The sequence below is a fragment of the Myotis davidii genome, unplaced genomic scaffold (genome assembly GCF_000327345.1).
Source record: "Myotis davidii unplaced genomic scaffold, ASM32734v1 scaffold330, whole genome shotgun sequence".
Lineage (NCBI taxonomy): Eukaryota > Metazoa > Chordata > Mammalia > Chiroptera > Vespertilionidae > Myotis > Myotis davidii.
In genome coordinates, this window is record NW_006283770.1 from 7,510,637 (window position 1) to 7,532,595 (window position 21,959).

Here is a 21,959-nt window from a genome sequence, read left to right on the forward strand (position 1 = left end):
GGGGGGTTAGGGGGGCGAATCATTTAAGGTAAAACCCAAGGCATCAAAAAATTTTCCACAGATAATTTCCTTGGAAAATATATAGCATAACATTAAAGAGTACTAAACACTCAAAATACACAAGAACAAATCACCATGAGTGAGGGGCAACAGAAACAATAGCAAAAGCAGTCCTATGTCCAATACTGCAATCAAAAACACAAACTGTACAATAAGTATGTTATGATTCATTAAATGAAAAGAAGCTTGAAGATAATAATAATAAGCGAGCAAAGTTTTAAAAGAACCAAAAAAAATTCCTAAAACAAAATTGAAATAAAAAACTCAATGGATGAGTTTAACTAATTATTAGAAATAACTTTAGAGCCCAAGCTGGTTGGGGTCAGTGGATAGAGTGTCAGCCTGCGGACTGAAGGGTCCCAGGTTTGATTCCAGACAAGGGCACATGCCCAGGTTGAGGGCTCAATCCCCACTGGGGGCATGCAGGAGGCAGCCAATCAATGATTCTCTCTCATCATTGATGTTTCTCTCTCTCTCTCTCTCACCCTCCCTTCCTCTCTGAAATCAATAAAATATTTTTTTAAAAGAAAAAAAGAAATAACTTCAGAAAGATTTAGTAAATTGGTGGACTGAAATGAAAAAAAATTATCCAGAGGGCAGCCCAGAAAGTCAAAACATTAGAAACTATAAAGGAGGTTAAGAGGCATTAAAAAATCAACACACTGTTTCATGTTCAAAAGAGTAGCAATGATGACTGTCACTGGCTCCAGATTGGAACTTAACACTACATTAAATCTGAACATTTCAAAATCTCCCCGAAACTCCAGCTATTTGGCTAAAATTATGTTTATTCAAAATTTTCAGCAGTAATGAGGAATGGCTTCTTGGTGGTAGTGCTGGCAGGAGATGGTGGTGGTGGTGGTGTGATTTTTTTTTTTTGGCGGGGGGGTGGGGTGCGGGGAGAGGATGGGCAGGAGAGAGGAGACTGAGTCCGCAGGTCCCTTATCCGTAATTATAAAATAAAACAGATTATTTTTAATTTTTTTGATAAATTCATTTAATGAAAATATATGTATCAAATACAGTTGTTTTTTGTGTGCGTCTTTTTTTAAAAATATATTTTTATTGATATTAGAGAGGAAGGGAGAGGGATAGAAACATCAATGATGAGAGAGAATCATTGATTGGCTGCCTCCTGCACCCCACTACTGGGGATCAAGCCTGCAACCTAGGAATGTGCCCCTGTCCAGAACTGAACCTGGGACCCTTCACTCTGCAGGCCAACGCTCTTATCCAATGAGCCAAACCGGCTAGGGCTGTTTTGTTTTTTCTAAATATATTTCTTTTATTGATTTCAGAGAGGAGGGGAGAGGGAGAGAGAGAAACATCAATGATGAGAGAGAATCATTGATCGGCTGCCTCCTGCACATCCTCCCACTGGGGACTGAGCCCACAACCCAGGCATGTGCCCTTGGCCGAAACTGAACCTGGGACCCTTCAGTCTGCAGGCCAATGCTCTATCCACTGAGCCAAACTGGCGAGGGCTTTACAAAAGCTTAAAACTGTCTAAGTGATTAAAATTTTATCTATGTAGAAATACTATATACCTTATCTTTGTCGAATTGGCATATCAATAAGTCAAATCAGTTGTCAAATAACATTAGTTTTACTTTACACATTTAAAAATAAATATTCTGCTTTGACTTATTTCAAAAGTAAATTATAATAAGTCCTTACTAGTCTTTGGAATCTTTTACACAAACATATTTAGGTTTCTAAAACTTAGAAAGTAGAAAAATAATACAGTAATTCTTTATTATGACTTTAAAAAGAAAAAAAAGTTGATTTATGCTTTTTCAGAAAAGATTATGAATGACCAGTAAATAAGGGGTATTTCAGAATCAAGTACCACAGAAAAATTACAGCTGCTTTTAAAATAATGCCACCATTCTGCCATTTATCAAATAAAATTAAATGCAGAAAACTGCTATCTTACTGGGTTTTTTTAAACCAATAAAAGCACTTTTCTACCGATACTTACCATCCACTCAGATATAATAACATCCACTTTTTCTACAGGAAGATGAACTTCTTCAATCTTTCCTTTAATTAGTATGATAGTATCTTCAAGTTTATTTAGTCTGAAAATTACCATAATGAATTAAATTAGTATGTTAAACAGATTCTGAAAACTAGTTAAATTACATAATTTCCTGACAACTTTTCAAATTATTTTGAGGAACTGAAAGTATATTCAAAGTTTATTTCCTGTGCATATAATTACTTTTTGGTCACTTCATGAATGCCCAGGATTGTTGTCAGTTAATAATGCAATACAGTGAACCAATATTTAAAACTTCATCCTGAGCCCTGGCCGGGTGCCTCAGTTGGTTGGACCATTGTCCCCTACACCAAGAGGTCAGGGCACATGGTCAAGGCACATACCTAGCTTTCTGGTTGTATGAGAGACAACCGATTGATGCCTTGATATCTCTTTCTCTCTCTCCTCTCCCTTCTTCTCTTTCTAAAAATCAATAAAAACATATCCTTGAGTGAGGACTTAAAAAAAACTTCATCCTGAAAAGAAATTCTAATTTTATCAAGAATACATGTCAATAAAGTTACTAGGTCTTTTGTTTAAGGGAGGGGTTGAGACAGACAGACTACCCAACAAAAGTATGTTTTAAAGGGACGTGTGTCATATTGAAGAGAGAATTAGAAGCCAGAAGCTCTTACTTTGAATCCCAGATTCTCTAGCACTTGTCAGCTAAGTTATCTTCAGCGAATTAAAATAACCTCACAGAGCCTACGTGCTCATGTGTAAAAGAGAATAATGATACCTGCCTATCCATGTCACGACTTACTATGAGGATCAAATATTTATGAAAGCTATATATATCTTCAAGCACTACATAATGGTAATGATATCATCATAATAACAATGTGATGTATGCTGTATAAAACTTGAAACTGTGCTCCAATCATAAATTAATTTTGTCCAATGACATTCATTTGGTATTTTTCCAGGTTTGATCAAAATATTCGCACAGACTTTTCACCCTCTCTTTTGTAATATAAATTAGTAATGAAGTTAAAGAGATCATATCAAAATGCTAAAAGCAAGCTACTAAGTTTATAACTAGTTAAATAAATTCTTAATCATCAAAGGACGTATATGTCAATTATAAAGGATTTTTTTTCCCTGCTAACAAAAAGGAATTTCCTACCTCAACTTCATCGAGGTATTTTTAACATAAAATAAAATACATTCATTGTAAGGGTAAATATTGTTGAATTTTAAAACTGAGATACTTGGGTGGCCTCCATCATCATCAATATATAGAACATTTCTATCTCCTCAAAAAGATTCATAGGTGCTCCTTCCCAGAAAATCTTCCTATCTACAGGCAACTACAGATTTTCTTCCCTTCCACTATATCTTAGTTTTGTATTTTGAGGAGTTTCATATCAATGGAATCATACTGAATGTATCCTTTTGTGTCTGGTTTCTTTCAACAGGCATACCTTTTAGATTCATACATATTTTTGTGTATATTAGTTGTTCATTCTTTGTTATTGGTGAGTAGTATGTCTCTGCATGATAAAATACAATTTTATTTATCCACACCACTGTGAATGAAATTCTGGACTGTCTCCAGCTTTGAGCTATAAAGAATAAAGCTGCTATAAATATTTGTGTGCAAGTAGAATTGCCCTATCGAATGGCAGTGTATAACTAATATTTTAGAGAAACTTCCAATTTGTTTTAAAAAGTGCATGTACAATTTTACATTCCCACCAACAATATATGTGCATTCATGGTTATTCAAATCCTTGTCAACATTTAGCATTATTAATATTTTAAATGTAACTGCATGGTGAGATTTCACCATTGCATTTTCCTAACGACCAAACATATTTTTAATATGCTAAATGGTCATTTTCCTGTACTGTCTTTTGTGCAAATTTTTTGCCCATTTTAAAACTCGGTTCAGATGTAACATTATTATTGAGTTTTAAAGAGTTCTTTACATGTTCTGGATAAAAACCTTGTCAGATTTATGTATAGTGAAATGGAGGTGGGTGGGATTCTAAAATAAAATAGATTCATTATAGTTCTTGTTAGTTATGCATATTATAACATATTTTTATGTTTCATACACTTAATGTGTGTTATATTTCACACAAAAGTTAAAAAAAGGATGTCTATATCATATTTAAGTTTTTTCAAGGGAATATTTCATATAATTCTTTCTGACAAAATTGCTACAATTGCTTACTATTGACTGAAACATTTATTAAGGCTTTAACAGTTATAAACATTTCAAAGAAAACAAAAGCAAGCTTCTTAAAAGAGAAAACTTTTCCCATTGCCTAAAAATATCTTCAGAATGCTTATGCAGAAACAAGATGTGCTCTGTAAGAGGCCATCTGCTCAGGCTGTTCATTGTCTCCTACAAGTCATAATCCTATTTGCATCAGTAATTACTTGTTCAAATATAAATATAGCGGGAAAGATTAAGATTTCAGGGAATACACAGAAAATAAATGACAAAGGCCATAATTCCCAGTAATTCTGTATTAAAATAGCTTAATACAGATATTATTTACATAGATAACCTCTTTCACGAGACTATTTACCTTTATCACCATCTAATATCTCATTCATGAAAAAAACTATAGATTTTACTTACTGTTCTCAAGCAGCTCCTCGCTAAACCGTACTTTAGCATAAAAACATTCTAAATGAATTCTATCTCTGGAAACACCTGCTCAAATACTACCATAGCTTTAGTCTATAGAAATATGACATTGCAATAAAAAAAGGTACCTTAAGTAAATCTCTTAACTAATCCAACAGGCAAAGAAATTACTAATTTTTGAGTGTAAATTTGTTAGAAAAATCAACACTTTCCTATCTCATAACAAGATCATAGGTAACTGTCAGTTCTTCTCTTTCCTCTCTTATGTCTTCTTAACATAAAAACACCTCCCCTTTCTTTAATTTAAAAGGGAGGAAAATTGGGTAGGGAAGTAAAATTGGCTGCACTAGAGAGAATGAATGACAGAGAGCTGTGGAAGGCAAAGACAAAGAACAAATACTGAGTCAGTTACATGCAGATCCATTAATTCAGGTGGGAAATGTAAGAATGTGAATTAAGGCATTCACACAGGTATTGGGTAATGGTGCTATCTATTCCATATACCTGAAGCCATGAAACAAGATAAACTAGGATGACAGCATATTTAAAGTAAACATGACTATTCCTGATGTGCACCTGGTATCTGATATGGATTTACACTACGACAGGTCACAAAGCAAGTATGTGCTGCCTATGTGACCAGCCTTTTGAAAACTATGAACTCTAAAACTCAAGCCAACTTCCTTGGGAAGAGACATCTTACAAGTACCTCTGAAATTCACAGGTACAGGGAAAAGTACATCTGTACTCTTACAGAGAAAGAGGGATTACTTGGGAGCCTGTACATGACCTCTTTCGTGATGGCTCCCCTTTTCTTGCTGCCCCTGGACTATATCCTTTGCTGTAATAAATCTTAGCTGTGAATACAACTTTATATTGAGTCACTGAGTTCTTCTAGGGAGCCACTGAACTAGTTAGGTAGTCATGGGACCCCCCAACACTGGACCACTGAGTGGACAGGACATTAAGGAGTTGGTAGGGTGGGAGAAGAAATGATTTTAGCTTCCCTGTAAGCTGCCTTGGCAACCTTCATTAGAAATCTGTGTCTTCTGAGCAGCAAAATAGTTTTGTCATTTTAGCCTCATCAGTGGTTCAAAATTCTGTTCAGTTTAAACTCACTTTTCTGTAATTTCTATTAAATTTAGAAACAAAGCCCTAGCTGGTTTGGCTCAGTGGATAGAGCGTCGACCTGCGGACTCAAGGGTCCCAGGTTCGATTCAGGTCAAGGGCACATGCCCAGGTTGCATGCTCAATCCCCACTGGGGAGTGTGCAAGAGGCAGCCAATCAATGATTCTCTCTCATTGATATTTCTATCTCTCTCTCCCTCTTCCTTCCTCCCTGAAATTAATAAAAATATATTAAAAAATATTTTAAAAAATAAATTTAGAAACAAAATATAAAGGAACATCCCTTACTTTAAGAATTTTACCCTGATATATTTTGGTCTCTTGTTCCCCATCATATACATATATATATACATATATATATATGTATACACACACACACACACACACATATATATATAATATCACAACTTTTTAAATCATTATGTTGTTACTTTATTCTTCTAAAAAGCCTTTACTCACCATCTAGCATGTATCAATTTGCTAGGTGTTAGGGATAAAAAGATTAAGAAGATAAAGCTCCTATCCTAGAAACTAAAGAAGGACACATAAGCATAACAGATCAAAATATTCTCTTGGCTTTTCTTAATGTTTCATTTCTAACAGTATCCTAGACACAGGCAATATAAAATATTTCATCTTTAATGTCATACTGAGATTGAAAATACTGCATTGCAGCTACATGATAGATCAACCTTCTTACGAAAACTCCTCTGCAATAACATTCAAAAGTCTGAATGAGCAAGTCCATGACAGAGCTGATGAAAAACAACCAAAATAATAATAAAAATATTACCAGAAGCTACATCTGCTTCCTGAGCGTGAAAATGTACAATTATCTGGCGACTGAATGGCTTTGCTATCCTTAGGTAAGTTTATGTTTCTGAAATGATCATTCACTGCAGAGTTCCAACTATGACAGCAAGAATAAAAAACAATTTCTCATTCCTTTTGTGTATCACATTGAGTTCTATTTGGTCCTGCTAATATAACACCTTTGAACATCTATATTCTTTTTTATACATGTCGGCCACCTCAGAACTATAAGTCTTACCTTCTTTTTATTTATATTTAATATATACTATACATATAAGCCCTAAGATATATACATACATATATATGTGTGTGTGTGTGTATATATATGTTTTATATATATATATCAGTTTATTAAAAAAACAAAACTTCATTCTAAACTCATTTCTTTAGAGATGTTGATCTCTTTTCTAAACAGAGAAAATGATAAGTGATAAAAATGATTTTGAACACAATTCAAGGATTGTAAATGGAATACTTTTAAAAGAATAATGAAAAATGCATTTAAAAAGTATCCACCTTTTAGCATGTCAAGTGTTTTTAAAGATGTAACCATATGGAGTTTTATTGAAATTCTGCTCTGTACAGATTTCTGACAGAGAAAGAAGCTTCAGAAGAGCTAAAGACAACTCACAGTCTGCTAACTGAAAGAGCTGTTTTCACTGAATGATGGCAGTTCTAGGAAGCTACAACCTATAATAATAAAAGCATAATATGCTAATTAGACTGGACAGCCAAAAGACCTTCCAGACATCATTCTGAACGACCTTCTGGACAAAGCCGCGGCAGCGGGGGCCAAGGCAGAGGCAGTTAGGGGTCATCAGGCAGGCAGGCAGAGAGGTTAGGGGCAATCAGGCAGGCAGGCGAGCAGTTAGGGACGATCAGGCAGGCAGGCAAGGGGTTAGGGGCGATGAGGCAGGCATGCAGAGGGGTTAGGGGAGATGAGGCAGGCAGGCAAGTGGTTAGGAGCGATGAGGCAGGCAGTCTGAGTGGTTAGGGGTGACCATGTAGGCAGGCAGGCCAGAGGTTAAGAGCCAGCAGTACTGGATTGCAAGAGGGTTGTCTGACTGCCGGTTTAGGCCCGATCCCTGCAAGGGGTCTCAGATTGAGAGAGGGTGTAGGCCTTGCTGAAGGATCCCCGCCCCCTCCCCCCCAGCCCCCCCCGCACAATGCACCGGGTCTGTAGTATGCAATAATAGACAACTATAAGAGACTTTGAGAGCAGATTTCAAGGGAGGAGAGTGAGTACAGAATAAAACTGGCTAAAGTTTAAAATTTTATAGTATAAGAGAATGGATTTAATCTGTATAAGAATCTTATGAGAGATACTACCATGAACTTTACATGAACTTTATAAATGAAGGAGCCAGGATTTGAAGAAGTAATTTGTCCATTATTATAAAGCTAGTAAGTGAAAAAGCCAAAATTAGAAATTAAGTCATGTGATTCCAGATGCTGAGAGAAGTATACTATGCTGCCTCCTAAAATGGTAGAATAATGGGCCAGTATATCCTGGTGATATTAGTAATAAACTGTTTCCTGCATATTCTTTTACAGATGCATTCACAAACAGAATACCAAACGTTAATTAGTGTAAATTTCAAGTTTTTGAATGGAAGACAAAGAGATGCTTATGAACACAATGGAAATAGCTATCTTTCCACAACATAAGAAACAAAGGAGAACACTGCTGAAGAAACGGTACAATGTTGACTTATCCAAACAAAAAGGTGTGATTTTCAAAGTCTATGAGTTCTAAGTAAAATCAAACTATTGAAAGCAACAAATTGACTATGAAGATGGACTGTGGGAGCAGGCTGTCTGGGATCTAACACTGGCTCCATTACAAATAAAGACAGTGAAACAAAGTGGAACAAAACAATACAAAATAAAATGAGTGTTATCACTATTCTTTTTCTTTTCTTCCATAAAGAAATTAAAATGAGAGCACATCTGGTTTTGCCTTATAGAAATAAAAAATACAAATTAACACACAGACACGGTCTTTCATAAAATGAGAACCTATAATAGGAATTCTTACCATAATCTTATTATCAACAATACATTTTTGATAATCCTCTAAAACAATCTCTTCTTTGGGACATGGTACTCATATTGTTTGGATAGCAATGCACAAGCAAGTGAGGATGCTCTTTATGGTCCTCCCCAAAATGATGATGTTATACTAAATGGTAGTATAAGAACTAGAAAAATTTTTTTACTAAATTATGAACTGCACATACACACACACACACACACACACACACATACACTCACATGTATATATATAAATAACCACACATGTATATGCGTATTCTCCAAAATGAAAATCATAACCACAAACCTATATCAATGAATAATCTAAGCAAGATCAATATAATTTTTTTCATTAACATTAATTTGGTACTTGTTAACAGTAATAGTAGCTAACTTTTGAATACCTACTATGTGCCAGGGAGTATGCCAAAAATTTGTATGTATACTTCATTCATAACTTATTTACCTTACTCCTAAACAGATGAGGTAGTCATTATTATTTTCATTTTGACAGTGAAACAATATTTCAAAAAGGTTACATATAATGTAATCAAAGTTCAAATGGTAGAGCAAGAACTTGAATCCAAGCCTGACTCAATCCATGTGTTCTTAACCACAAATCTATACTTTTATATCATGACATAAAATCCAAAAATTTAAACATTTTACATAATCCTATTTAAATGTTATACTACCCAGAAAAGATAAATGTTATTCAATTTTAAAAATAGAACATAAGTATCAGTGAAGATCATTTAAGAATCGCTGTTAGGGGTCTAAGGTACAGTGCAGCATGGTGATTACAGCATTAAGTACTTAAGCTTCCTAAGAGAGTAGATCTTAACTGTTATCACCACAAAAAAGAAATGGTAGGTATGTGACACAATGGGGGTAATTAGATAATGCTATGGTATACTCATTTTTGCAATACATAAATGTATCAAAGCAACACACTGTATATCTCAAACCTACACAGTGCTGTGTGTCAATTCTCAATAAAGTTGGGTTAAAAAAAGAATAGCTAAGGGGCCTCTTATTACTTATTTATACTGAAAATTACTTGTAAGTTCCAAATGTAAGGTGCTTTTGTTAAGTACATAGCTAAAGAAATCTAGTTCTATATGCTGTAGTTCAAATATGGGTCTTTTTATTAGGACATAAGCCAATCGTAAAATCATTCACCTAACTAACCTCCTCAAAGAGAGGAAATATTTTTAGAGAACAAAATTAAGTTTTAGAGGAAAAATTAAATCCACTCTACTGTGTTTGTAGCCATTTTGGAATTTACATATTTTAATGTGAAGGAATCTAATACCATCAAAAAGAAAAGGATACCCTTAGGGTTTAATCTAATTGCTGTTTATTAAAGGAAATATTACTGATATGAATATTTAGTTCTGTAGAGTCCTCTAACAATATTATCATGTATGCAAATTACTTCTAATTTTATGTTATAACTAGAGGTCTGATGTATAAAAATCATGCAAGAGTAGGCCTTCCTTCGCCAGGCTGCCGGCACTGACTTCCCTCTGGCACCCAGAACCCAGGTTTCCCTCCGGTTGCCAGCAGGCACCCGGGATCCAGGCTTCCCTCCAGCCGTTGGCTTCATCCAGAAGGACATCTGGAAGGACGTCCGATCTAATTAGCATATTATGCTTTTATTATTATAGATTAGCATACATATAGCCATAACTGGAAAGATAGAAAGTTATATAAAAATAATTTTCATTGCCCTGACTAGTTTGGCTCAGTGGATAGAGCGTCGGCCTGTGGACTAAAGGGTTCCAAGTTCGATTCCAGTCAAGTGCATATACATTGGTTGTGGGCACATCTCCAATAGGGGGTGTGCAGGAGGCAGCTGATCGATGTTTCTCTCTCATCAATGATTCTAACTCTATCCCTCTCCCTTCCTCTCTGTAAAAAAAATCAATAAAATATATTAAAAAAATGAAATAATAATTTTCATCAATGAGAACAGTGAAAAGATTATTCATAGATCACACATGTCTAGCTCAACTTAAAATCTTATTATTCTGGAATAAATTTTTACTAAAAGATAAATGTCTTGAGTCTGCATTAGACAGCTACTAAAGACAAGAAAACCTGTTAATCATCGAACTTAAAAATAATCTTAAGCCAAGCTTTAAAATGCATCTACCTTATGATATCCATTGCCTGGTAAAGGATTTCAGATTGATCAACTCCAAGAACCTTCTTTGCCCCGGCTTTAGCAGCAAACATAGAGAGAATTCCAGTTCCACAACCAACATCCAAAACTACCTATTGTAATAAAAATTAAAAAAACAAACAGACGTTATTGAAAAGATCTAATATTTTAAATTCTATTTATATAGTATGCTATTTCTGATTAGGAATTGATCATTAAATTTTAAAACGTTATCAAATATGGTAATTTCTAAGGATATAATTAAAATGGGTTGTTTTACATTCGTAACAGTGTATCTGGCCATAGTCTGTTGCAACCAGACACAACAATGTAAATTTAAGAGGTGTTTTATGTGAAATAAGTAACTTCCACAGACTTCTGAATAGAAAAGTATCTTGCTTTTAATTTCCTTATTATATGCATGCACTTATTTGGGTTTAGTAATTTAACAGAAATAAACTATCTCAAGTTTGAATGGCAGGAATTAACTTAAGCATGATAGCCTGATTCAACAGAATTAAAAATGGTCACAAAAATCCTATATAAGAAAAGCCTAATATGCTGAGTCTGGTCAACCAGTTGGCCATTCAACGAATCAAAGCATAATATGCTAATGACATGCTAAAGCCACTCAACCGCTTGCTATGACGTGCACTGACAACCAGGGGGCAGACAGTCGACCGGTCGACCAGTTGCTATGATGTGAACTGACCACCAGGGGGCAGTCGACCAGTCACTATAACGTGCATTAACCAGCAGGGGGGCAGATGCTCCGACCAATAGGTTAGCTTGCTGCTGGGGTCCAGCTGATCAGGACTGAGCAGGACGGACTGGACATGCCCTGGAACCCTTCCATGGTCCCTCCCTGGCTAACCAACTTCCCACATCTCTCCCTGGCACTGATCATGCACTCTTGCAATCCGGGACTCCTTGGGGGATGTTGGAGAGCCGGTTTTGGCCCGATCCCACAGGCCAGGCTGAGGAAACCACTAGTACACGAATTCGTGCACCAGGCCTCTAGTCACGGATATAAAATATCACACATCCTCTCCATTTTCAAACTTAAATATTGAACTCATTTTAATAATACAGTTACTATAAAAACAAGTTAACATCTAGAATTCAGTAACTTGAGAATTTAAGTTTTAAAAATGATACTCATTATCATTTGTAAAAGTAATAGAGAATTTTTATGCATATACAATGCAGTGTCTTTGTTTCCCCTTTTTACAAATGGAAGCATATTATGCCCATTGTGCTACATACTGCTTTTTAAATTTAACAATATAACGATCTTTGCATATTACTTTACAGAACATCTCTTATGTAACTGGATTCCATATTATGGCGGTAATATAACCTACTAATCCAGTTCTCTATTAATGGGGCATTTGAATAGCTTTTGAAATTTTACTATGACAATGCTGTAAGTAACCTCATATCTAACCCCATTCACACATGAGTAAATCTATAGAATATATTTCTAGAAGTGAAAATACTGTCAGAGAGTGTATACATATTTATAACCCTGCTTACCATAACCAAATTGCCCCATCACAGGGTAATTCTACTCATGAAGACTCCAACCAGCAATGTCTAAGTGCCCATTTCCTCATAGGTGAGACTAGCCCATGGAACAGATAAACTTTTGTATTCTGCCAATCTGGCAAATGCAAAATAATGAGATCATAATTTCCATTACTGAGGAGTTTAGCATCATTCTATATATTGTAGTGCCATCTGTAGTTCTTTATTACGTGAACTATCTACTTATATCCTTTCTCCATTGTTCCACTGAGTTACTAGTCCTTTTCTTATCAATTTTCTAATCAAATATTTCCTACCAAGTCTTATCAAATAAGAGTTCTTTGTAAATCAAGGAGATTATACTTCTACAACATGACTTGCAATGGTTTTGCTCAGCATATATTTGTTTTTGATTCTGCTTACAGTGATTTTTTGCTATGAAGAAATTCTTTACTAACAGTCAAACTCATTACTCTTCTTTTATGAATTTTGATCATAATTAGAATGATCTTTCCCATGTTCTCTCCTATTTCATCCTTATACATTTCCTTCTAGTACATTTATGGTTTCATTAATAGTTTGTTTTCTTATAATGGTATACGCTGAGGTATGGTTCTAAAATTACTTCTGTTCAGAAGGCTAACCAATTATCTCAACATGTTATTAAAGAGCCTGTTTCCCCTACTGATTTGACATATGGTTGCTATAGTCTGAATGTTTGTGTATGCCATTCCTCCCACCACCAAAATTTATATATTGAAATTCTAAACCCCAAGGTGGTGTGGTATGAGAAGCTAGGGCAGGGGTGGGCGAACTTTTTGACTCGAGGGCCACAATGGGTTCTTAAACTGGACCGGAGGGCCGGAACAAAAGCATGGATGGAGTGTTTGTGTGAACTAATATAAATTCAAAGTAAACATCATTACATAAAAGGGTACGGTCTTTTTTTTTTTTAGTTTTATTCATTTCAAATGGGCCGGATCCGGCCCACAGGCCGTAGTTTGCCCACGGCTGAGCTAGAGCCTTTAGAAGGTGATTAGGTCATGAGGACAGAGCCCTTATGAATGGGATTAGTAAATTTATAAAAGAGGCGCTCTCTCTCTCTCTCTCTCTCTCTCTCTTTCCTTTCCTGTCTCTCTAAAAATCAATAAAAATATATCCTCTGGTGAGGATTTAAAAAACAGAATTACCTCTAAGAAAAACTGCTGAGTGATGAATGCGAAGTACAAAAGGATATGTATTATACACTCCAATTAGAGTTTGTATTCTTTTGCAAGACTATCTCACACACACACACATATATAATATATGCATATATACATATAATTCTTATTTAATCCTCATTTTGCAAATGAGGAAAGTGAACTTCAGACAGGGAAAGAAACAGGTCCAGGATCATGCAGCTGGTAATTTGTAAAGCTAGCATTCAAACATAGGTCAACCTGTTTCTAAAGCCTACAGTATTTTAAATTATATTTTTAATTATATCTTAATTATCTATCTATCTATATAAAAGCCTAACATACCAAATGACCAGTCGAACGGTGGCTATGACATGCACTGACCACCAGGGGGCAGATGCTCAACACGTAGAATCGGGCTCCCTCCTGTCTAGATCAGGCCTTCAGGGATTGGGCCTGCAAGGATCAAGCCTATGGGGATCAGGCTGAAACCTGCTATCTGATATCCCTGGGGGGGTCCTGGATTGTGAAAGGGCACAGGCCAGGCCGAGGGACCCCACTGGTGCACGAATCCATGCACCGGGCCTCTAGCTTATTATATCTAGCTGGGAATTAGATAAGTGAGGAAATAAACTAAAACTTGATAGAATCAAAGAGGTACAAATGATAACAGAATAAACTAACACATAAAATCATGGAGGAATTTGATTCACTTTTTCTAAAAAAAAAAGAAAGAAAAAAGTGAATTTTAACTGTAGGTAATAATTAAAAGCATAAAGGAGGCACCTCACTGTGAATTTTTTCAATGGACCACAAATGGAATTAATTACAAATGGGTGATAAGACAATTAAATGCCACCCAAAGTTAAATTAAATCTGAGAAACCATATGGCCTCCACAGGAGCTGTGAACTGAAACAATATTAAGAAAGGAATGAAGGGAAAGTGGCAGGAAGGGAGGGATGGACAGAGACGGGAAGGAAAGGAAGAAGGAACACATTTTTAAGTATAACATTTTTTTGAAAAATAAATCTCTTCTTGCACTATCTATCTATAAAACCCTAATATGCAAATAAACTGAATGGCAAGCAACCGTACCAGTTTCTATGATATGTGCTGACCACCAGGGGGCACACACAGAACATGGTGGGCATTGGCCGTGGTGGGATGGTGGAACAGGTGAGTGGGTGTACCAGACCAAGGCGGGGTGCTGGTTGCTGTCATCGGGGCGAGCCTCTGGTGGTTACTGAAAATTCTTTGCTCTTGCAGGCCACAGGGTGCTCGCCCATGATGCTGTCAGCGGGTGTGAGCTGCGGCTGCTGACTCTGATCGCTCCTCAGGGCTTCTCCATCTCCCCCTGCTCCTGAGGGGCGATCAGAGCAGCAGCCACCACTCACACCAGCTGATGGCGCTGGCCCCACTCACACCCACACCTGGCACTGGCCCCAATGGCTCCATGCTGTCAGCGGGTGTGACTGGGGCTTGCGCTGTCAGCATGTGGGAGTGGCGGTGGTGGAAGTGGGGCTGGGGCAGACAGGGGATCGGGGGCCATGGTGGGAGGGGCTGGGTGGGAGCATGGAGCATGGGCCAAGACCCACTCCTGTGCCCACTGCAGCCTCGCGCCCAGTTTCTTTCAAGGTGCACGAATTCATGCACTGGGCCCCTAGTGTAATATGATATAGAAGCTAGTGTTGTGAAAATAAAGTTTGTCTACCTAATGGAGATAAAGCAAACAAAAACAATGGTAATAAAACTTAGGAGAGCCCTTTATCATACATTTTAAAAGAATTATATTTAAGTAATTTTTAGAACAGAAACTATATGACCTATATAAAAAATAGTGTGACTTAAAATATAACTAATGAATGCCACCCTAATTACTCATTCTATTTCAACATAATGGTACTAAAGTGTAGTGGCATAGCAAAAGGGCACTAGACTAGGACTAAAACGCTTCATGTTTGTTTATTTTTAATGGCGTATTTTAGGAAAGTCAATTACCCCATTGGCGTCAAGATTCCTCACGTGTGAAATGGAGGTAAATGGAATACTGTATAGAACAATGAGGCAACATGTTTGAAAGTAACCTATAAATTATCAAATGGTAATTAAATATACGGTAGTATATTTTCTAAATCTGTACCCATAGTATAATAGAAAAGTATCCCAAATCATTGAAAAATATGAAAGCCCTAGATGTAATATTTTTAATTACATAAAATCATCCCTTGAATGTGCTTTAAGAAGTTAGAAATTGATGCATGTCATATTTTACATTATAGTATATTTTTGAGAAACCATAAATGCCAAGCAAAACTAATTGCACATCAATAAGTTAAATAAAAGCATCTTAAGCAAAGAATGAAAGAAATATACTCAAAAAAAAAGAAATATACTCTTCTATGTTCACATATTAAGAAAAAAAAAAATTAAAATCTGAGCATAATATAACTATAAATATAAAGCAAAATTTCTAATGGTAACATAACTGCTTCACTAAAAACAAAGTGTTTTCTTAATTTTTAAAAATATTTTTTAATTGATTTCAGAGAGGAAGGGAGAGGAATAGAGAGATAGATACATCAATGAGAATCATTGATTGGTTACCTCCTGCACGCCCCCTACTGGGGATGGAGCTGGCACCCCACCCAGGCATATGCCCTGACTGGGAATTGAACCATTCATAGGTCAACACTCAATCACTGAGCCACAATGGCTGGGTCGAAGTGGTTTTTTTAGACACATATATTAAATAAAAATTTTCCAGCACTTGCATGTAAACAGAAAAACTATTAAAAAATTCTGTCTTCCTCAGCGGACATGGCTGTGGTCGAGCATCAACCTATGAATCAGGAGGTCACAGTTCGATTCCCTGTCAGGACACATGCCTGGGTTGCAGGTTTGATCCCCAATAGGGGGCATGCAGGAGGTAGCTGATCAATGATCAATGATAGTCTCTCATCACTGATGTTTCTGTCTCTCTCTCCCTTTCTCTTGCTCTCTGAAATCAATAAAAATATATTTTAAAAAATTCACGAGGAAAAACAAATTATACAAATTTCAAATAAACACACAGTGTGGAAGATCATCTTTGAAATAACCTGAGGCAGTGTGAAGATTAATTGTAAAATTTAAAGTGACTCACACAAAGGAGCAAATAAATGAAGTCTTAAAAGAAAGCACATAATATAAATTCTACCTTACATTATTTGTCCCTACATACCAGTAACTTCGTAAGATTATTAATTTTTAACTAAATAACAAACTGGAATATTAATGAAAAGTGTGCTTTGGTATGGGGTTTATCAGATATTTGAAATTCACAAGAAGCACAGTAAATAAAAACTATGGTTTAAGCAATATTATCTGGATAACCAAAGTTTAACTAAGCTATGTCACTGTAATTAATGATTTCAGTTAAAAAAAAGAATATAGTAGGTCCTTGGGTTACGGAGATCTGTTCCTACGGTGTGACTTAACGTGACTTTCGCCATTTGTCGGAACCCACCAACTTAAGTACCTACATCACTCACATGGAGCACATACACAGCGGTAATGAAGTGAAACAGTAAAAAAAAAATTAAAAGAAAGATAACAATTCCTGACCTTTACTTGTGGTAAATAAATAATAAAAAACTTAAAGCACATATGTACATACATTGAAATGATGAAACTTTTTTTTTAAATATATAAATGGGAGATGGTGACGAAACCATGAAACGATGTACATCGAGTCCAAAGTAACCCGAGGACTGTCTGTATACTGAATGACAACAGTACCAATCAGCATTTCTGTTATCGGTATTCTGCACCACAGAGCAACATCATAAAAGTCTCACATGAAACAAAGCCGGACTACACTAAATCAATGGCTATCACAGTAACTCAAGAGAGGATTTCTACTGGCCAACATCTGCATGAAATGTACAATTCTGTAGCCTATAACACTCACTTTGTCTTTGAAGATATGTGGATTTTGGTATATAAAATCTCGGTAACTTTCTGTTCGTATTTTGTCCTATGGTGGAAAAAAAAAAACTTGTGTTTATAGAATAGTCTAAACAAATAAAAACATTTTTAGAAAGTTATTTGGTATTTTATTACACATTATTAGTTTCCATAGCTACTTTCTGCCTGGAAAACCAAGATTAATTTTATTTTCCTAAAAGAAAACAATAAGAACAGTAATAGCAACAAAACATCCACAAAGTTTAAGAATATCACTGAAAGTCAAATAAAATCTAAGTTCTTAAAAATGTACACATTTTCATCTTGACATGCATTATCATTATAAGACTTCAACCTTCAACTGATAGTTAAAGTTAATAGAAGATAAACATGATATTTTGCTCCTTTAAATAGGTTCGGAATCTAGAACCTGACTCCCTGTATTAGAGTTATGGTAAAATATCAAAGAAAAAAACAACAAAATAGGTAACTGTAAAGTTACATATGAAAAATGAAGCTTAAAGTAAGTATGGTAGTTCTAAGAAAGTCATTTGTCAGCACCTATCTGATTTATAATCCTGTCTTGCTTCTACAAATGTCTGTAGTAGGAAATGATTCTTAAAAGTAAATCATTTGAGCCCTGCAGCTCACATGCTGAGACTTCTGCACTCTGGAGTCTTACATGACCTGTGACAAGGCAGGTACTGAATGCTAACACTTATGTTGGCTCATGAACAGAGCTGATTTCCTTTTAAATTACCTCACTTGAGATCATACAAACAGCTAAGTAAGCAGCAAAGGGCTCTGCTGCCAAGTGAGTAAAATGAGAATGAAAAAAAATTTCAAACTAGAAATTCAAATTTTGGGTTTCACACTAGGTAAATTAAAACAAAAAATAGTTACACAAAATACTACAATGTAAAATTTATGTAAGGCACACAATCCCCCAAAAAATTTTATGCCAATATTATGATTTTAAAACAACACACAAAACATTTAAAGGAAGCTTTAAATTAAAAGAAAAGTTGTTTTACTTAAATACTGGATCTAAAAAGGGGGAATTCCATAATTAATTCCACACTTTTTGATGGTTATTACTAATGGCTTTTTAAACATTTTAAATTAGGTTTGTTAAATCTTTCCCTGAAATATTTTAAGAATTACTAAAAAAAAAGAAATCTGTTTAAATACGTTTACACATATTAACTAATTTTAAAACTTAAAAAACATAGCATTTCATCCATTTGTGCCATTTTTATACTCTTCTTATTTCAGAAGCAGTAATTTTTGCTGACACAATAAAACCTACAAATGGGAACATCAGTCAAGAAGCCAGTCACTTGGAAAGCCCTCACCAATCACATTGCTTCACCACTGCTCCAACTTAATCATTACCATCCCAACTTCTGTCCTAAGTTCATGCACTGCTGCTCTGCTCAACTATAATCCTTCATCCAGGCTCTTTCTATATATCCATCTGTTACTGTTCATATGCTCACCCTGGTGCCATGAAATCCAAAGTATACCTAACATAGTGCCTCAGACAGAGCAGTTTCAATTTAATAACTGAAGCTTTAAAGAAAAATCCACTGAATACGAAAATGCAAGCATATAAGACTAGCCCTCATAACCATTTCTAAAAATACATTCCATTAAAAGAGTAACACTTAATTGCAAAATAAGGTACTAAACAGAAATTTAAAAATCATCTTTGCACCAACATACTGAAACCAAGAAACACACAAAAAAAGAATAAAATTAGAGCTCCAATACTACAAAGCAAGATTGTGTTTTAAGACTAGTAAGAGTCATGGAATTATTCCTATGACTATTTAAAAAAAAATTTTAGACCCTCCTGGGTAGCTCAGTTGGTTGGAGCATTGTCACATACACCAAAAAGGTCGCAGGTTTGATCCCAGTCAGGGCATATACAAGAATCAACCAATGACATATAAGCATTGAACAGATCCTCAAACCTCACAGGGAAGGCAGGGGAGGGTTGAGGGAGGAGTGGTGAGAGATCAACCAAAGGACTTGTATGCATGCATAAAAGTATAACCAAAGGACACAGACAATAGGGGGTGGGGGCATGTGCTGGGGAGTGGGAGTGGCCAGGGAGAAGTCAATGGGGGAAAAGGAGACATCAACCAATGAAGGCATAAATGGTGTGGACCAATTAATCGATGTTTCTCTGTTTCTCTCTAAAAGTCAATAAAAAAATTTTTTTTTAAAAAAAGATCTTTTAGTTACTGATATATAGTTACAAGTAACCAGTACAGAGTATTGGAAATAAGTGCTCAAAGTGGAATTCCCTGAATACTGTGTTAAAGACACTCACATGTACTACCTACTGGGAGTCTTAACCTTATCTGTCTAAAAAATGCAACACAATTTCTATGCCAAAGGCATTAAAGGTTTATGGCATTCAGATTGATGGGGTGATGTAAAAGGACAAACATGGGCTTAGATTAACTACTTTAAGGAAAATATTCTAGACACAATAAAATTAATTTTAACAACCATCACCAAAAAAAATGAAGTGAGTTTCTTTTATACAATTTCACTATGGACTTAAAATAATATATTAGTTCTAATAAGATAACCATTATTTGTAATGCTATGCCATTACCCAAGTGACAACAAGAAGCACAACCATGAATGACATGTCATTACTAAAAAAAAAATGACATGGCACTGCTTTAAAAAAAACCCTTAAGTAATTAAGTTACTATTAATCAGAAGCCGTCACTCTTTGAATCTAAAAAACTGAATGAACAAAATATATACATTATTAAATCCCTGGTTACTTCAAATGTATATGTTTTAGGGGAACATAGTCTTGAGGCTTCCATAACAAAACAATCTTTTGAGGAATCATTCAGAAAGGAATTATTTGTTCATTTCAAGAAAAGGTCTAAAATTCAGAGAGATAAACATCTAAAATTTTCAATGAGTTTTATATTTCAACATTTGTTTTACTCTAGTTAGATATTTTCAGTTTTACTAAATGGAAAAATTACATCTTACTAGTTTACAACGTATAATATAATGCATGACGAAATATATAACTAGAAATCTATTTCTAGGTATGACTAGAAATCTACTTGTATTTTATGTATACATTACTATTACAAAAATTAAAACCAGCCAAACTTAAATATCTGATTTAACCAATTTAGAAAATTTCTCTATATATCAATGATTTCAAATATAAAAGAGTTATGCCATAACAACTGAAAATTACTTATAAACTTTGTATCAAGGAATTATTTGCCCAAACTGAAGTCAGTATAGCTATTTAAAACACTAAAATTAATCGTTTCCTTTGTACACTTTAAGGCAAACGTATAATTTATTCATACTTAATAGTTGTTCTTGAGAAGACTAAAGCAGTTGTTTTTTACCAATGTTCTATTTAAAGCAAAAGTAATTTCATAACAAAGATTAATAATGATCTTAAACAGAAGTTAAATGACTTTGATGCTTCTGCAATCTTTTTAATCCAAGATGAGCTATCAAGCATCAAAGCGATTTGAAAAACAGTTATAAAACACACACACACACACACACACACACACACACACACACACACCAGAAACCAGTTTCCTATAGCATATGTATTAAGGATTTGTCTTATTAAAATTTTCCTTAATTGTGGATTTGGTGCATTTGTGCTCTTTTCTAACCTTTAGCATTTCTTCATGTATCCCATAATGCCCGTATGAGCTGAAATAAACACCATCCTCATCCTCCTGAAGGTCTGCAATGGCAGTAGTAGATGGCGACCAGGTTCTGACATCTGCGTTCATCACAAAATCCTGAGCAAATTGTCTGTAATCAATTTGAAATACACCCTTGAGACAGGTTTATTGGACCATGAAAAAGGGAAAGCTAGAGGTTGAGGAAGAGGAAGTGGGGGGGCAGGAGTGAGTAGAGTGTGATAAGCTTTCTAATTCTATCGTAAGCAACTGAAAGCTCCCCCTGCTGGATCTCAAGCAATGGCATATTCAAACCCAGTTGTAAAAGCATTCCTTCTGCAAACCACAAAGCCCTGCCAACTGCAGATTATAGCTGTTTATATCTTTCAACTGAATAAAATAAGCACATTACCTTTATTCAACTTTATTATTCTTAATATTCCAAAAGCTTATTTCAGTAGCTAAATCAATGTAATACTGTATTTCAACACTATTAATATTCTTTAAAACCTATTATCTCATCAAAGGGTTATATGTGCAGAAAGTGGACCCAAATTGAGATTTACATAAACCAACACCATCCACTTCAGCTCTAAAATTTAGTTCCCTCTCTGATCATATATTAAGAATCTGTAGAGAAACTAAGATGGCGGCAGAGATAAACACCGGGAAGTTGATGCCGCTCACAACAATTGATTAATACCTCAGAAAAACAATACGGACATCATCCAGAACCACAGGAAGCCTGGCTGACTGTAAAT

General features: G+C 35.3%; 1 protein-coding gene across 1 annotated transcript in view; it reads right to left on the reverse strand.

The window, feature by feature from the left end:
* Window positions 1-21,959, reverse strand: part of PRMT3 (protein arginine methyltransferase 3) — a 95,710-nt gene that overhangs the window by 62,580 nt on the left and 11,171 nt on the right. Inside the window, exons 6-9 of the mRNA XM_006753970.2 lie at window positions 21,187-21,331; window positions 17,505-17,570; window positions 10,837-10,958; window positions 2,042-2,141 (exon numbers count right to left, since the gene is read on the reverse strand). Of these exons, the coding sequence (XP_006754033.1) occupies window positions 2,042-2,141; window positions 10,837-10,958; window positions 17,505-17,570; window positions 21,187-21,331 (433 nt within the window). The remainder of the gene's footprint in view (window positions 1-2,041; window positions 2,142-10,836; window positions 10,959-17,504; window positions 17,571-21,186; window positions 21,332-21,959) is intronic.